Genomic DNA, 15,975 nt, shown 5'->3' on the forward strand with positions numbered 1-15,975 from the left:
CGTGCTGCATCCGGAGAAACACCACAAAGGGGAATGTGCTGACAGACACAAAACAACGGCTGTACAGATTGCCGCCGGTGCTTTTGTGTTTAGGAGTAGAGGGGGAGGAAAATATGTCCTGGGGGGGATGGAGCTTCTCGTGTAGAGGGGGGGGTTTCTCCACGCTGCATACCGACCCATCCTCCTTCGTCACACTAACGATTAAGGTCATTGCACTTGTAATGGCCCCTGTGTGTTTATGTTTGACTAAAGTACAGTTTTAGCTCTTCCTGCTTCCTCTTCATGATTATCCACACGAGTGGGGCCCAGCTCTTGTCTATTGGACCCTGGGAACTGATTTCATTATTTTCTATTCTTTATTCCTTTTAATGAATTCACTTGGTATATAGAGTCAGCTTTGAAATGTGTGGCCAGTCTACTAATCTTAATGTATTTATTTATACATTTTCTTTATATTACTTTACAAACAGCTGGGTTGCAGGTGAATTTCCAGCTCAGGATCAGTAAAGCTTTATTCATAGAATATCATTATTTATTTGTTGACTGTATTTTGTATTTTTAATCTTAATCCGGATAGTTAAAAGCAGCTGTTATCAAAATGTGTGGTCTAAATATAACAAGAAAATGCTAATGCTGGAATGTCATAGAGCATGAATCTTCTCAAGATCACCCTTCGTTTCCCCCTCAGGGCCACATCTCACCTGGCCTTTTGGCAGATCAGCTGTCCACCCCCACATCCTGCCGAATCACAGCATACTAATTAGTGCAGTATATTCTGTGACACTCTTAGTGCCACCACCTCCAGTGTTGTTTTGAGACGAGTCTCCACGGGGACTCCCAGATGCAAATGACTTGCCAGAGCATTGATCTTATGCACCAGCAAAAGGGCGTGTTCAGCAGTGTTGCCGTGTTTAGAGAACATTTACCAGTGCATGTTTGTTTATTGTGCAGAACAGGGTTGAGTGTAGAATAGCAACAGGAAATGTTATGAGCCGGTAACACGGCAGCTGTATTTGCAGTAGTGTCCTTGCTTATTGCAGTGACCACGCTTGTTGTGGATAAGTAAAGCAAGAGTCAAGATGTCTTTCATGGCACTGATGATTGGTGGTTGATATCTGCGTCAAAGCCAATGTGACTCTCCTTCCGCTCAGCTCCACAATAATACAGGATGCTTGCTTGGATTATTGGTTATCCCAGTGTCTGCCGCACTGTTCCCCGACCCAGCCCCACCCCCTCCAGCACTCTGTGGCCTGTAGATTGCACTTTAAACCGTCTGTTCCTCCCCAGGCTGCCAGCGCTTTCGCTGTCCTTGTTGTCCCTCTTTTTACTCCTCCCCTTCTCCCTCCCCTGATCTAGGCCGTAGCCCTTTCCCAACTTCCTCCATCCTGTAGTAGATCAGAAAATTGAAAACAGACGGGTGTGGAGAGGAGAAAGCGCAGAGGAGTGCAAGGTCTATCTTTGTCTGCCATCTGACTCCTGTTTTTTCTTCATTGTTCAGCCATGGTCAATGCAGCCTGTATTTTGATGAAACAGCGCCCTCTGTGGTGGCTGCCGCACGGTGCAAGAGCAGACATTTTCCTCTCATGTCTGCCTTTGAAATGCCCATTCTGTGTCATACTGGTAAAATGGAGTACTCTGCTCTCAGCTGGCACTCATGATTTGCCATTAAGCAACTCAGGGCGAGGAAAATCCCAATTGTTATGTTTCTCCCTCGCTTCTGAAGAATCCCTCGTCATGTTGTTTTTTGATTAGGAGGATTTTCCAGGGTGCCTGCCGTTGCCATTGCTGGGAGCTTAGTGAAATGCTGATTCACTGACCTCTGCAGTCTGACTGGGGAAATGCTCTGAGGCTCGCTGAATAACATGCTCTCAATGATCTATTTATGACTCATTGAAATTTCAATGTATTATGTTGTAGGATGATTCATGACAGAACAGACGTTTACCATACATGCCCTTACTCTACCAACAACCTAGAAATGGAAAATAAATAGATTTTAATGACTGAATTTGAGGCTGCGACTTGGGCTGGGCAGTATTGTCATAATCTTGTATTCTGATATTCATATCTTCATTATATCCCCATTATAATATACTATCTGGTGATTCAATAAAGTAGTCTTTATGATAATCACATGGTTAAGCCAATCTTTCTATACTAGTATGAATTAAATACTTGACAAACAAAAAATAAAGAGTATTTTTCATTAATTGAGAAGACATTCATTATGATACTGAATTATCACCCAGCCCAAAATTCAACTAATGGTTCTTGTCATTACAAATTAATTTGATTATTTTTTTCTAAAATTGTCCATCCCATATTTAAAGTGACATCTTCAAATGTCTTATCAGACCAACCGTTTATAACACAATGATAGATCTTCAGCTGTTGTGTTTTTAAGCATTTCAATCAATTTACCAATCTGTTTGTCTCTGCAGCGTTTTTAAGGAGGATAGGCTTTTTGTCGCAAACGTTAATCCAAAATCTCATCTGTTTGCGTTTTATATAATAAGCGCTCACACCCTCTTCTTGTCCCTCAGATGGAAGCGGGCGGAGAGCCGCTACACGGTGGAGAGAGCGGCCATCATCAGCCACTGGAACTGGCTCCAGGCCCACATCTCAGACCTGGAGTACCGCATCCGACAGCAGACCGACATCTACAGACAGATCCGCGCCAGCAAAGTCAGTACAGCTTTCTATTTTGGCGGCTAATAAATAATAGAATATGCAATGGTTTGTGTGCGGAAAAATACTGTTACTATAAATATGCTCCACATGTACATCCTTCTACAGGGCTCAGTGGAGCTGGGAGGACTTTCTTCCAGTGGAGTACCTGCAGGGGGGACAGAAGTGAAGACAGAGCCTGTAAACACTCTGGTGAGTGTCATGGGGGAACCTTAACAGGAGGTTGTGTTCCTCTACAGCGCTGTGCTAGCCATATTCTCTCTCCTGGGGCTACACCAAATGATTACCGTACTTTTCGGACTATAAAGCGCACCTGCATATAAGCAGCAGCAGCTAAATTGTCCGTCTGTCTTGCTCTCGTTCTCTCTCTCGGTTCCACTTTTACTTTGGCGCGCTACCTGTCTCACTCTTTTCCGGCCTCCAGCTTTTCCTGCTGGAGCTCGCCGCTTAAAGGTGGCGGGCGCGGACCGGTCATAGAGCCCATAGGGTTAAAGGTGGTTAATTTTACCTGTAAAATCCATAGATTTAGGAGGTTCCCTAGTGGCCGTTAGCTGTACAAAGAAAATGGGGGGAAAAGTCGCGGCTTATAGTCCGAAAAGTACGGTAGTCTCTTAGCATTAGTGCTGGGGGGAAACGATTATTTCGAAAACGATTAATCGGGCGATTATTTGATCGATTAGTCGACTAATCTAACGATTATTTTTCTGTTGTTCAATTCATAAAAAACGTAATGTAAACATTTTTTTTTTCACAATACTGTGTCTCAGGGGATCTTAATATTTAACAAACTATTAATGTGTTATACCAGATTAACGGAAATAATCTCAGCTAACTGCCGATACAAACCATGTTTACCAAAACAAAACACAAGTCTCATAAGAAGCATCTAAATGACCCATGAGCGAAAAATGCTAACGGACATTGGCACAGAACTCAAGATAAAAGTACCCTTATTACTTATTGTAGCTGCACATACAAGATATCCGATTAAAGCTGAGACTCCACAGATTATGTAGGTATATAGTATCATCACTGAGTGATCCGGACTCGCGGCAGGGGAAGCAAATACAGTCATCACAACACGTACCTTTACGGAGCTTCTAGGGAGATCGTCTCACCACCGTAGCTGTCAATCTGATCAAAAGACGTGTTCAATGGCATTAAAATGAGAAAAAACGCGGCTGAATCGGTTAATCCATAGGTTTTTAACGTCTATGTATAAAAAAATGATTGAATTTATAATCCATAATTCCATTTTTATGTAAAAATCGGAGAGCAAATGCTAGCTGCTAATGGTAGCCACCACAGCTAGCTGCCGCTTTAAATGTTCCAACATAGCCGTTGTGCTTGTGTGATATGCCAACTCCATTTGGCAAAGACTGCAAATGACAATATCTTTGCGTTTTGGACTAACTTTAAAATATTCCCATGCTTTTGAAGACCTAGGGCGAGATGTTTTCGTTTGAGGGCTTCGTGCGCAATCCTGTGAGGAGGAGGTGGTAGCCGTTTCAGTCTCCATTGTGTTTGAAGTGCGATTGCGAACTGCTTGTTGCTTTGTTTACACACCCACGTGTGTGTAGCGACGCGTCGACGCGGAAATATGTTGTCGACGATATTTTGAAGTCGACGCGTCGCTCCAGCACTACTTAGCATACTTGTCATTTAAGATCAATCTGGCTCGAATATGCATTTTCTCTTGTTGATTATTAAGCGTTTTGTTCTACACCCTGGCAAACAGTTTAATCAGGATCTAGTGGGGTTTATTAGGATTATTCAGGCAAAACTACCTTACAAGCTTGTCTTTTTTTAAATGGTTATGCTGTTGTATTGCCTTTTTTTAAATTGCAACGCCATAGAGAAAACACTGTTAAAGGTAATGTGCAATGAATGATATGTTTCTTGGAACAAAAGTTAAAAAAACAAACCTTTTTAAATATTCTTCAAAATGCTGTTTGAATACAATTCAAGTGAACCATTGAAGTGTGAACTATAACAATGATGCTTGTTGACACTGAAATGACATTAATCAGTTTTCAATTTGTGAAGGTTCTCAGCAAGTATTTAATTAAACCACCATTAATTCAGCACTTTCAAATTCTAAGCACTGGATGTTTTATTAGAAGTTGAAAGGGGCTGTTTTTTATTTATTTAAAGACACATAATAATCGCTAAAGCATTCAACATGTTTTGGTCAATCAAAGCACCTGCAGGAAATGAAGTGTGAAATGCTCACAGGAAATGATTTCTTTTTATTTGTCCCTCTGGCAGGAAATAAATTGCAGCTTTTGTATAATAAGCACCTTGGACCCTAACACCATTTAGAGCAACACAATTGAGAAATGTTGTATTACAGGATGAGCCTGTTTCTCTGGATATGTTAATGCTGTTTATTCAAATGTTTGTTAAGCTACTGCGGGTGTGGCCTCTAATCTTTGTAGACAACTGTTTTGATTAAACATACCGTACTTTTCGGACTATAAAGCGCACCTGCATATAAGCCACAGCAGCTAAATTGTCCGTCTGTCTTGCTCTCGTTCTGTCTCTCGGTTCCACTTTTACTTTGGCGCGCTACCTGTCTCACTCTTTTCCTGCCTCCAGCTTTTCCTGCTGGAGCCCGCCGCTTGAAGGTGGCGGGCGCGGACCGGTCATAGAGCCCGTAGTGTTAAAGGTGGTTATTTGTACCTGTAAAATCCATAGATTTAGGAGGTTCCCTAGTGGCCGTTAGCTGTACACAAAAAATGGGGGGGGAAAGTCGCGACTTATAGTCCGAAAAGTACGGTAGTCTGTTTTCACTTTAACCTTCAAGGATTATCTGTTTTTGCTTACTGTCAAATCATCTGCTTTAACAACAATATGTCATTTGGAAAAATTAGAAACAATCAGGTGTGGAATCTTTAGGAAAAGTTTGATTGAAAGAAGGAATTAGTGTGAATTAGTAGCTCTGGGTCGTTCATGTTGATGACGGTGCAGAAAAGGGTTTGAAGTTGAGTGAGAGCCCTTTTCACAAATCCAGAATAAATCATTCAAGGCTACACGACTGGGGTGATTCAGTCGTTTCCTTAAATATCCCGGCTGCGCTTAAGTGCTGCTGGTCTGCCTGTGCTGCTGAGGTGTCGTCTCACTGCCTCTGTCTTATCTGTCCTCGCAGGATGTTGGTTCAGAACGGCTGGAGCACACAGGCGCCGCCCACATCCCCAACACAGAGGCGTGGAAAGGTCAAAGCTCGCAGCCCGTTAACGGCGTCCTCAGCAGGTACAGCTGATGATAATACTACTGATGAACTCCTTTCTGCTTCAAAGGAAATCTGCTCTCCGAGAAACACTTCTGAGAAATCTCTAATTAAGGATTTTAGGAGTTTCTAAGGATGAGATGCCGATGTCTTTTCTTCACATACGGAAGTCAAATGAATGTATTTGACTGGTTGTTGAAAAGAATGAACAAAGATGTTGGAAATGTTATACTATTTTTTTTTACATTTCATAAACAAAACAATTATAAATAAACAAAACATAAGAAAATATTGGCGTCTGCAATTTAATGAACGTTTATGCTTTTGAAAAACACAAAAATGGATTTATGCTAATGTATGAATGAACTCACTTCCGATCAAATGTTTGGCCTAATTCTCCTCCGTGTGTTGTCTTGGTTCAGGACGGCAGAGAGTGCGGACACCAAGCCGCCGTCAGCCTACGACAGCTCGTGTGTGGCTGCGCGTACACGACCGCTCGTCAGCTGCCGGAGACGGAGGCTCATTCAGCCCAACACAGTGCCCAACCTCAACGGCAAGGTGAGCCCACCGTCTGGTTGTACATGCTTACATGCAAGGATTACTACATGGGATTCATTTGACTCGTTTTGCAATATCAGAGGGAATTCATTTTGGAAACGTGACTCACTTAATCTTTGAAAAGCATCATGATGTGATTAAGAGAATATTTACCAAACAAGGAGATTCTAGGCTCGAGACTTAATACCTCATTCAAAATGGTATTTTCAATTACTTTACCAAATGTTGCGCTTACTGCAATTGGGTTTTCCACATTGCCATTTTGAACATTTTCAGATCGATTGTGCTCCCCTCAAGGCCTGCGTAACGTTGGGATAGATTCAGGGCTTGAAGCAAGTTCCTCGCCCTTAGATTGCGCAATGCTTCCACCCTAAAGAAACTGAAGAGATGTGTTTTTATAAATAGGATTGTTACTAAAATTGAAGGGAAGACGTTAAATATTTAGTTTTCTGAGAGGAATGAAGTGGGCTTTTATTCCCGTGCGTTATGCACTCACTGATTAGTTCCTCGGTTTGAAACCCAATAGCTGCGTAAACTAGAGCCGGCTGGATGACTTGTGAAAAAACTAGGCCAAACAACAAAGAAGGGAAATCACCCTTGTGACGACTCACAAGTTTTAGATGATGAAAAAAGAAACATGGGCCGATTGTTCGTAGTGTTCCCCGGAACAGAAGGTGTCCCGGGGTTCTGTGGGACATTAAGTCAGGAAAGTGTTAATGTACAAATGTCTTGTGTGTGCTGATTGCTTACATCCTCCATGTCTGCAGTGAGAAGTGGAATCACATTGTTCCACTTATCGTCATTCATAGTTTTAGGACAGGAGATCTTAAACTAGTCTGCGTGTTAGTTCCAAGTAGAGAACTCAAATTAGAACCATGTCTTGTAAATACAACTACTCTGTCACCACGACGCTAATGGCTCCTGTAGTGTTTTATATTTTTTGATGCGTTTGTTTATTCAATTTGCCCTCTAAATACCAAAAAGAGTGTTGTTGTTCGAGTGTCCTATTTCTAAATTGATTATTGAACAAGTTAGTTTAAAAGCATAAAAGGATAACTCCTACTTAGATGTATATTACAAAAAATGTGGTGCCTTGCTTATCATTGAGGACGACGATGTAAGAGACGACTATGATGAGACCCTGTAGCTCGTAGACTACAACCAAACCCTACTCTTTTTAGGATTTAGAAACATGTAAGCTCGTCAGCCAGCTACATGTTTTATTAAAAAGTCATATCCAAACTGTATATTCCAACAGTGCTCCTAGTTTAGGAACGGTCCAAATTGTGCACTCCAGAGCTTGGAGTGACTATTTATGAAAGAATACTTAAATACGTATCTCACTGAAAAATAAGTACTTAAAAAGATGTGTTCACGGTACAATGAGTAGGATTTCCTTAGGAACAATACATATAATCTCTCAACCATCACTTATGACCCAACAGAAGTGTGTATCTGCATAGACCATGGCCAGCTCTCAGTGTCGTGTATTACATTGCACTTAGCTTACAATGAGTGCGATACAAACTGTAAATCTCAAATCCTCCTCGTCGAACCTGAAGTTGAATCATGAGTGTTTACAGTTGAGCGTGACATGCTTTGCGACATGGTTTCCAGGCGCAGAAAAGCAGCTGTGTCCAGTGTAGCTGCAGGGTGAATCCCAGCAGCTGTGCGATGTGTGGTGGCTGGCCCACCCCCAGAGAGGACCCTCAGTACGAGCAGCCCACCCTGGAGCGCCTGTCGAGACTGGATCTTGGCGTCCACCCCATCCTCTCCTTCCCTGACGGTCAGTGCCGGGCTCCTCGCCTCGAAAGAGTTTACGCTGTCATTTCCTTCTTTCCATCTCGAGGGGAAGACAAACAAGGAGTGGCCGTAGAGAGACTTCTCCTCAGGAAGGGCCGTGAAAAGACTACATTGCCTAAAACATGCCATATGCCCCCGTATAATTGTTGTATTCTCAGAACTGGATCTTAACTACCAGAAGAAACTCGTCTTCCCTACATCAATCTGAATGTATTCAAATCAAAGCGTCCATGTCATTATTAAGGAATGTGTTGGGGTTTGCCTTGTTGATAAATAATTGAGACAAAGTTGATTTGCAACCATCACACAATAGTGTATTTGGCATTAGCTCATGGCTGTGGTTAAACTGCTAATGTTGAACTACAGATGGTAAATCTGAAGTCTCCACTGGAAACCCAGTATATAGTTAAATCTCCTCTGTTTGCCTGTCCCTCAGACGTGTGTATAGGCCTACGTCTGCAGCAGGTGATGAAGAGCCAGTGGCAGACCAAGTCGCTGGAGAGGAGCAAACCACTGAAGAAGCTCTCCCTCAAACACAAGCTGTCCTCGTCCAAAGAGAAGCACAAGTTCACCAACTCACTCATGGCAGTCAGTAAGTACAACTAATGAAGAGGCCTAAGGTTCTCTCATATCCCTTTTTGAAATTAAACCACCTAAATATAAGAGCCAGAATCGTTTAAGATTTAATGATAAAATAATAACAGGATTTTTTTTTTCTTAAAGAAACCGACACATATTTAACCACAATAAGAACTTTAGGGATGCTTTAAAAAACCCTAACATCTAACATGTACTTGCTTTAAGAGCCAGACATGTTTTATTTAAATAAAGTGTTGTATTAAAATAAATGATTTAAAAAATATCTATCGCCATAAAATAGAAATTCTCCAAACTGGAATCATTATGATGAAATGTTCTTTCTTCCACAATAACAGTCAATTGCAGCTCGTTTATCTTTTATACCAGCTGTTTTATTCCCAGTAACAATTTCACAATACCACATGGCAGAGGCAGCTATGTGATTGGCTGCTGCTTGTTTAGCCCAGCTCCAGTAGTAGCAACCTATGCTGTTACAGGTCTGCTGTAGCTTTATTTGTAGTATCTCATGAATCTGGGGTCTCAGGTCTGCTCTGTCTAACGGTGGTGTGTGCTGTCTGCTGGTGTTGCAGGACTCGGCCACTATAAGAACCGTGCTGAGAAGCTGAGGCCGGTGGACAGCAGTGGGGGGGGCAGCAGCTCACAGGTGTACAAGGCGGAGCGTCTGCAGGGCCTCTCCAGCCCACACTTAGTGCCCTACGACAAGAACTACAGCCGGAAGAGATTAAGAGAGCACTCTCTGGACCGGCCCGACAGTGAGTCTCCAACAGATGAACTGTCTAACACTCTTATATCAGTGGCATTAATCAATTGAAGTAGGGCTGTACCAGATGACTTTTTTACATCCTAAGCTTCTATCCAGGGCTCGTCTGAAGCTCTACTCTCTGACGTCATATTTGATCAGGTTTAAACCCTAAACCAAATTAAAAAGTTGAGTCCTTAATTTTAACAAAGTGATACATCGAATTAAATGAATTTGTCTTTTTTGTAACTTTCTTTAATGATTATGACTAACCGGGTCATTAATAAGTACATCGATGACCTTTCCCAAATAGAAATGCAGTTACATAATGAGACGTTTACAAGTGCTCAAAGCGCTTTACATTACACATAGGGTAATAAGCCCCAACATGCCGCTGCAGACACAGCGGCATGTTGTCTGCAGCGGGGGATCTGATGATCAGCGCACTATCCCACTGAGCCACAGCCCTAAACAATAATTCACCATAATATTTTTAGAGCCCAATTATATTGTTGCTTGTGGTTAAAGAACCATCAGGAGGGCAAACATGACACACATGAATGACCGACTGAACGCCAACAAATGCAGCTTGAAGCTGAATATTTTATTTTGTTAATAATTTTGAAGTGATTCCAACCATCTTCTGGCTTTTCCATTCGGAATTTAATTCTTTAAATTGTTCATTCTAATAATATCAGTCTAGCTTAAACTTGAACTACAACTGTGTAATTACCGGCTTTGTACACGATGGAAAGACGTGCCATTAAGAATTAATCTACACATTAGCGTTAAAAAAAATGTTTCCGGTACAGCCCTAATCTTCTCTCTTTGAATGTGATATTGATGTTATCTTATTACAGGGGTTCGTAGTTGCTTAAGGACACTGAGCACTGATCTAACCTCTCTCTCTCTCTCTCTCTGTCCCGCAGCCTCCCCTAAACTCTTCCTGGACTCGAGCAGCCCCTGCCCGACCCTGGCCACCATGCACTCGTCCCTCCACAGCCCCCTCATCCGGCAGCTGTCCACGTCCTCAGAGAACTCCACGCCGCTGGGCGTCCACAGCACGCCTGTAAGGAAACACTTATTTTCCTGTTATCTGATATGAACTGGGACATCATGACGTTTCAGTCATTCAGTTTCAAAATGAGCAAAACTATCAGCGCGCCATGACACAGCCTTTTTGGAATTCTCTGCTTGTGAAAATGTGGAGTCTTCAAATGACAGAATATGATCAAGTTAAAGAACGCAGCCTAGTATCATGAACACATTGTCGACATGCAATATTATGAGGAAGCGAGTAAGTTTGCAAAACAAATGAAACTGAAAGTACTGGCGGTTACTGTAGCAGAACAACTGTCAGACACTCAGAGGGTACTGAGAGGTTGACATCCGTTAGCACAGACCTGCCTCGTGACAACAGCATGTAACCTGTCTGGCTGAAACGGTAACACTGTAGGGATGGCTGATCTGGACAATAATGTACAGGTTAAGCAAAGTTATTCCCTTTGCTTTTTGTTTCACGTTATATCTACACACGGTTGTTTCGGCTCTTAATTACCGTGTTTCTAATTCTGGACTTTTTAGTTTTTAGAACCTCGGAGTCAATACTGTGTCCATATTAAAAGTTCCACTATTATGTTTTTGTTGGGGTTTTTCCATTTCGTGTAGTGTGTTATAAAGGTTTTAGTGCATGTTATCGGTCTGCAGAGGCTACAATCCAAAAGGGAGTTTCTTCTTTCTACAAAATGTCTGCAAACGGCCTCCTCTTACACTTTAAAGCTGTAACAGGTGAACCAATTATCTAAAAAGTGAATATTGTCACAGATATCCTGATTTGGCCCCGTGTTCATATAAGTCACATTTGTATTCCTCGTACTAAATGTGCTCCTTTGTGTCCCAGCAGCAGCCAATCAAGAGGAGGCGAGGTGAAAGCTCTTTTGACATCAACAACATCGTAATCCCCATGTCAGTGGCTGCCACCACCAGGGTGGAGAAGCTGCAGTACAAAGAGATCCTCACCCCCAGGTAACTGCCTGCAGGAGGGCTGACCTGGGGTCTGTTTGCTCTTTCTCCTCCAGTGCTTTGTATACGGCTGGTTTCCCTGCACTCACGTGTATTCCTCTGTGTGCTCAGGTGGCGATCAGTGGACATCTTCTCTCAGTCCATCACTGAGGAGGAGGATGAACGGGAGGTAAGGGTCCACTGCTGTGTTCCATGTGATGTTTATTTAGCGGGTCCTTCATTAGACATCTGTTTACCCGTGCCATATGACTCACCCTTGGAAAACACAGCTCCCACGGGAGGTCATGGGTGCTAGTTTGCACAATCCTCTTTAAATCAATCTAAAAATAAGAGCTAGAGCATTAATTATGTTTAAATCCTGAAGCTAAGGCTACTGTCTTTCGCAGCAGTGCTTCTGTTGATGTCATTTTGCTATGTTACATGCAGTTGTGTCAAAAATGTAAAATGGTAATGATTTCAGAGTAAAAAATGGTTTAATACTCATCCATTATTTGTGGCTTTAAATCTGCCAATACCTATTAGCCTATGTTGTACATTCATTTCAGTGATATAAAGTATTTTAAGATGCATACAAATAGTAAATGGTAGGTATTTTCTATCCCAGAGATCAAAGGGTTAAAAATCTGCAAATGTTTTCTGAGAAATAATGTTGTGTTCCCTGTTTAATACACAATAGCACATGTGCTTTTACTCAGATACACTGTATGGCAGAGACCAAACAGTGACACCTGGTGGTCAAAGCAGCTATTAGACCAGGGGTGTCAAACTCAAATAGGCTACACAGTGCGCCAAAATAAAAAAAATGGGTAGTAGTAGGAACTGCTACCCCCGCGACCCGACCACGGATAAGCGGGAGAAGATGGATGGATGGGTACTAGTCGAGGGCCGGACTGGTTCAATGTTTATTGTAAAAACGTATTGAAATGAACTTATTGCACATATTAAACCTGGAACCTAACAAAGCTTAAATTATTGCCTATAAAAACAACATTAAATAATCAGTTGCATTCATTTCTTATGGCTCTATCTGCAGAGTCAGTTCTTATGGCTCTATCTGCAGAGTCAGTTCTTATGGCTCTATCTGCAGAGTCAGTTCTTATGGCTCTATCTGCAGAGTCATTTCTTATGGCTCTATCTGCAGAGTCATTTCTTATGGCTCTATCTGCAGAGTCATTTCTTATGGCTCTATCTGCAGAGTCATTTCTTATGGCTCTATCTGCAGAGTCATTTCTTATGGCTCTATCTGCAGAGTCATTTCTTATGGCTCTATCTGCAGAGTCATTTCTTATGGCTCTATCTGCAGAGTCATTTCTTATGGCTCTATCTGCAGATTTTCCGGAGTCATTTCTTATGATTACATTTTTCCACAGGCCAACAACAGCTTAAAAAAAACTTTCCCTCAAAGAAACAAAGAAACATGCCCTGTTGCAACAAAGTGTAAAAGGAGACACGTATTAGAGCAATAGTTTTCAATAAAAATATGTTTTTCTTGAAAATGTGTAAAAAGTTAAAATACCAATTGGCGTTCCACAATAATCAAAATCTAAAAATGAGCCAAGACAACTAGTCAGGATTGACTTCAATTATTTATCAGTTCCCTCAAAAGATGAACAAAGGTCTGAAATATTTTCCATTTTGCTGCAGGGTCTAACCTTCACTTTTTAATTAAAATTGAAATTATTGCTAATATTTCCTAGGAATGACTAAGGGAATAAAGTGCTAGTTTTAATTAAAAAATAATTACTCATTATCCCTGCTGGTTTTCTTTATTATTTAATACTTTCACAACATGCCTTCCATTTTGTATCAACAGGACTCTTAAAGTCTTATATTGAGCTCGGTGATCCTTGCAGGAACATGGCAAGGTCAAACCAGAGGGTGTTTGTCACGTGGTCTTTAAATTATTTATCAGTTATCACAGTAGTGGTTGGCACATGTCCCTGTCCTGATGGTGTGTTTCTGTGTGTGTCTGCAGGTGGAGGACCTGACGGACGCCGCCTTCACCGTGCACCACCAGCCCCACGAGGACCAGGAGCGATCCCGCTGGACATGGATGGCCCTGGCCCCGGCCAAGAGAAGAGGCAGCAGGTCAGTAACACACACACACACACACACACACACACACACACACACACACACACACACACACACACACACACACACACACACACACACACACACAATAGTCCTGAGCTTCATTTCAGGATTTGTTGTATGTTAATGTAACGGAACAAAAAAAAACGACATTTATATAACCACAATAGCTAAAAATGTCTCCAACACTATTACAGTGAATGACTCAAGTCGTACAGAAAAGGTCATTTTTAAAAAGGTCATTATCAAAAATGGTGATGACTGTAGAAGGATGGTAGAGTAACTCCGTTTGGGAGTGTACAAAAATAATTGAATGCGATGAATCACTTCCTTGAAACGGAGGATTTGTTCATGGAATCTTCTTATTTGAAGGCGATGATGACAGACAACAGAGGCTTTATTCAAACGCCTCAAAAGAAGCTTCAAAAGTCAAACACAGAATGTACAGCCCTTCTTCAGTGGCTCATCTTCCTGTTGTGAATAATAATAATAATACTACATGGGAATTAGTGCTGCGTACCTGGACTCACATTCAGGTGCAGGTCCGGACTCAAGTCCAGAGGTTCAGGTTCAGGTCCGGACTCAAGTCCAGAGGTTCAGGTTCAGGTCCGGACTTATAAGTCCAGACCTGAACCCATGGCTTTTGTCAAGTTGTGTGAGTAACTAAAGTGAACTTATTGTGAGCTAATTATCAATTGAAAATTAACTCATAATCAACTCAAATTCAAACTCGTCAGGTTTATTGTGCTCCCTTCCAACTTGTGTCTACATTTCTCTACAAAGTACAAATGTAAAAAAAAACACTTTTTGCCACTTAGTCTACAAATGACTTATGACAGCAACTACAGTGAACTACTACAAAGTTCAAACATTTATTTCATTTACCAAACTAAAGTAACCAACAGTCCCTGAGCTGACTGAGCCTAAATCCCTAAAACGTTGCTGAAAGGTAGAGTGTAGAGTAGTAGACTATACGCATCACACTGTTACACACCTACTATACAGTATAGGCTACACTGTAGTCACTGTACTGTAGTGACTGTAGACCATGTCTTTTCTACAACTCGACATGTGTACATTATACAGTACATACTACATACATAGTGATGTACATACATACCGTTAGAAATTAAAATCAATATTGATATGGCGTAATTTTGAATTAAATACACTATTTAATTTAAATCAGTTTTATTCTGAAAAAAACGGAAGTTCACACTTAACTTAATACTTTTATTCTGAAAATTATTCACTTCCGGTTAGCATTAGCATGTGGCGAAATGCTACATTTTCAAACCGTGAAATGACATGTGATGTTGTACACTGAGCACACTGGGATTAGCACTCATTTATTGACGCTGAATAACGTTTAAATAACCACAGACACCAGAATATACGTAAGTGCTAGTTTTTTTGCGAGTCCAAGTACCGGTTCCCGACGTTCCGGTTTTAATCGGACTTGAACCAACTCCCAGAAACCTGCAGGTCCGCTGCAACTCTGACTACTTTTAAATCCAGGCTGAAGACTTTTCTTTTTGTCGCTGCTTTTAATTGAACTATTCATATCTTAAACTGCACTGTAACTTTTATCCATGTACTTTTTCCTTTTAATGTTTATTTCATTAGCTTTTCTTTTTTAATGCTTAATGTCTTTCATTGTTTGTAAAGCACTTTGAATTGCCTTGCGTTGAAAAGTGCTATATAAATAAACTTGCCTTGCCTTGAACCGAAACTTTTTACAAGTCCAGTACCGGTTCGTCATACCGGTACGCAGCACTAATGGGAATGTCGTAGCGCTCTCCCTAATGCCCAAAGACGCTTCACATAATATCAGACGGGAAACAATACGAAGAAGACTGAATGTGTGACCTCACCTCTCCCCCCTCAGGTCGTATAAGTCTGTTGACGGGCGCACCACCCCTCTGCTGTGCGGGACCAACCCTCCCACCCCCCAGCCGGCCTCTCCGGACCCCAGCCACTGCCCCATGCTCCACGACTACAGCTACATGCCCTCCCCCATGAGCCCCCCCAGCCCCGACACGGCCTCCAACCCCCACACACCCTGCTCCAGGGACTCCCACCGGCTACTGTCCAGCGAGGACACGCGCTGCTCCACGCCCGACTTCACCTTCGAGGAGAGGGTACGTACCCCCCCCTCCAGCAGGGGGCAGACATCTGCTTCCTGTTAGAAGCGCTTCAAAATGATCCAATCCCTAAATAGTTCGTTTATAATGTGTTTACA

At 41.9% G+C, this 15,975-nt stretch overlaps 1 protein-coding gene across 4 annotated transcripts in view; it reads left to right on the top strand.

Annotated features, from left to right (window-relative positions):
* The window catches only part of LOC117464435 (KAT8 regulatory NSL complex subunit 1-like), a 43,887-nt gene that overhangs the window by 25,155 nt on the left and 2,757 nt on the right, over positions 1-15,975 (top strand). For 2 of the 4 annotated variants that reach the window (XM_034106858.1, XM_034106857.2), the window contains 12 exons: positions 2,544-2,685; positions 2,797-2,880; positions 5,837-5,940; positions 6,340-6,475; positions 8,093-8,261; positions 8,715-8,870; positions 9,439-9,630; positions 10,547-10,686; positions 11,518-11,642; positions 11,751-11,808; positions 13,615-13,727; positions 15,622-15,874. In XM_034106858.1, the coding sequence (XP_033962749.1) occupies positions 2,544-2,685; positions 2,797-2,880; positions 5,837-5,940; positions 6,340-6,475; positions 8,093-8,261; positions 8,715-8,870; positions 9,439-9,630; positions 10,547-10,686; positions 11,518-11,642; positions 11,751-11,808; positions 13,615-13,727; positions 15,622-15,874 (1,672 nt within the window). The remainder of the gene's footprint in view (positions 1-2,543; positions 2,686-2,796; positions 2,881-5,836; positions 5,941-6,339; positions 6,476-8,092; positions 8,262-8,714; positions 8,871-9,438; positions 9,631-10,546; positions 10,687-11,517; positions 11,643-11,750; positions 11,809-13,614; positions 13,728-15,621; positions 15,875-15,975) is intronic. The other 2 variants (XM_034106859.1, XM_034106860.2) reach the window with 2 other exon arrangements.

Source organism: Pseudochaenichthys georgianus, chromosome 19 (genome assembly GCF_902827115.2).
Source record: "Pseudochaenichthys georgianus chromosome 19, fPseGeo1.2, whole genome shotgun sequence".
NCBI lineage: Eukaryota > Metazoa > Chordata > Actinopteri > Perciformes > Channichthyidae > Pseudochaenichthys > Pseudochaenichthys georgianus.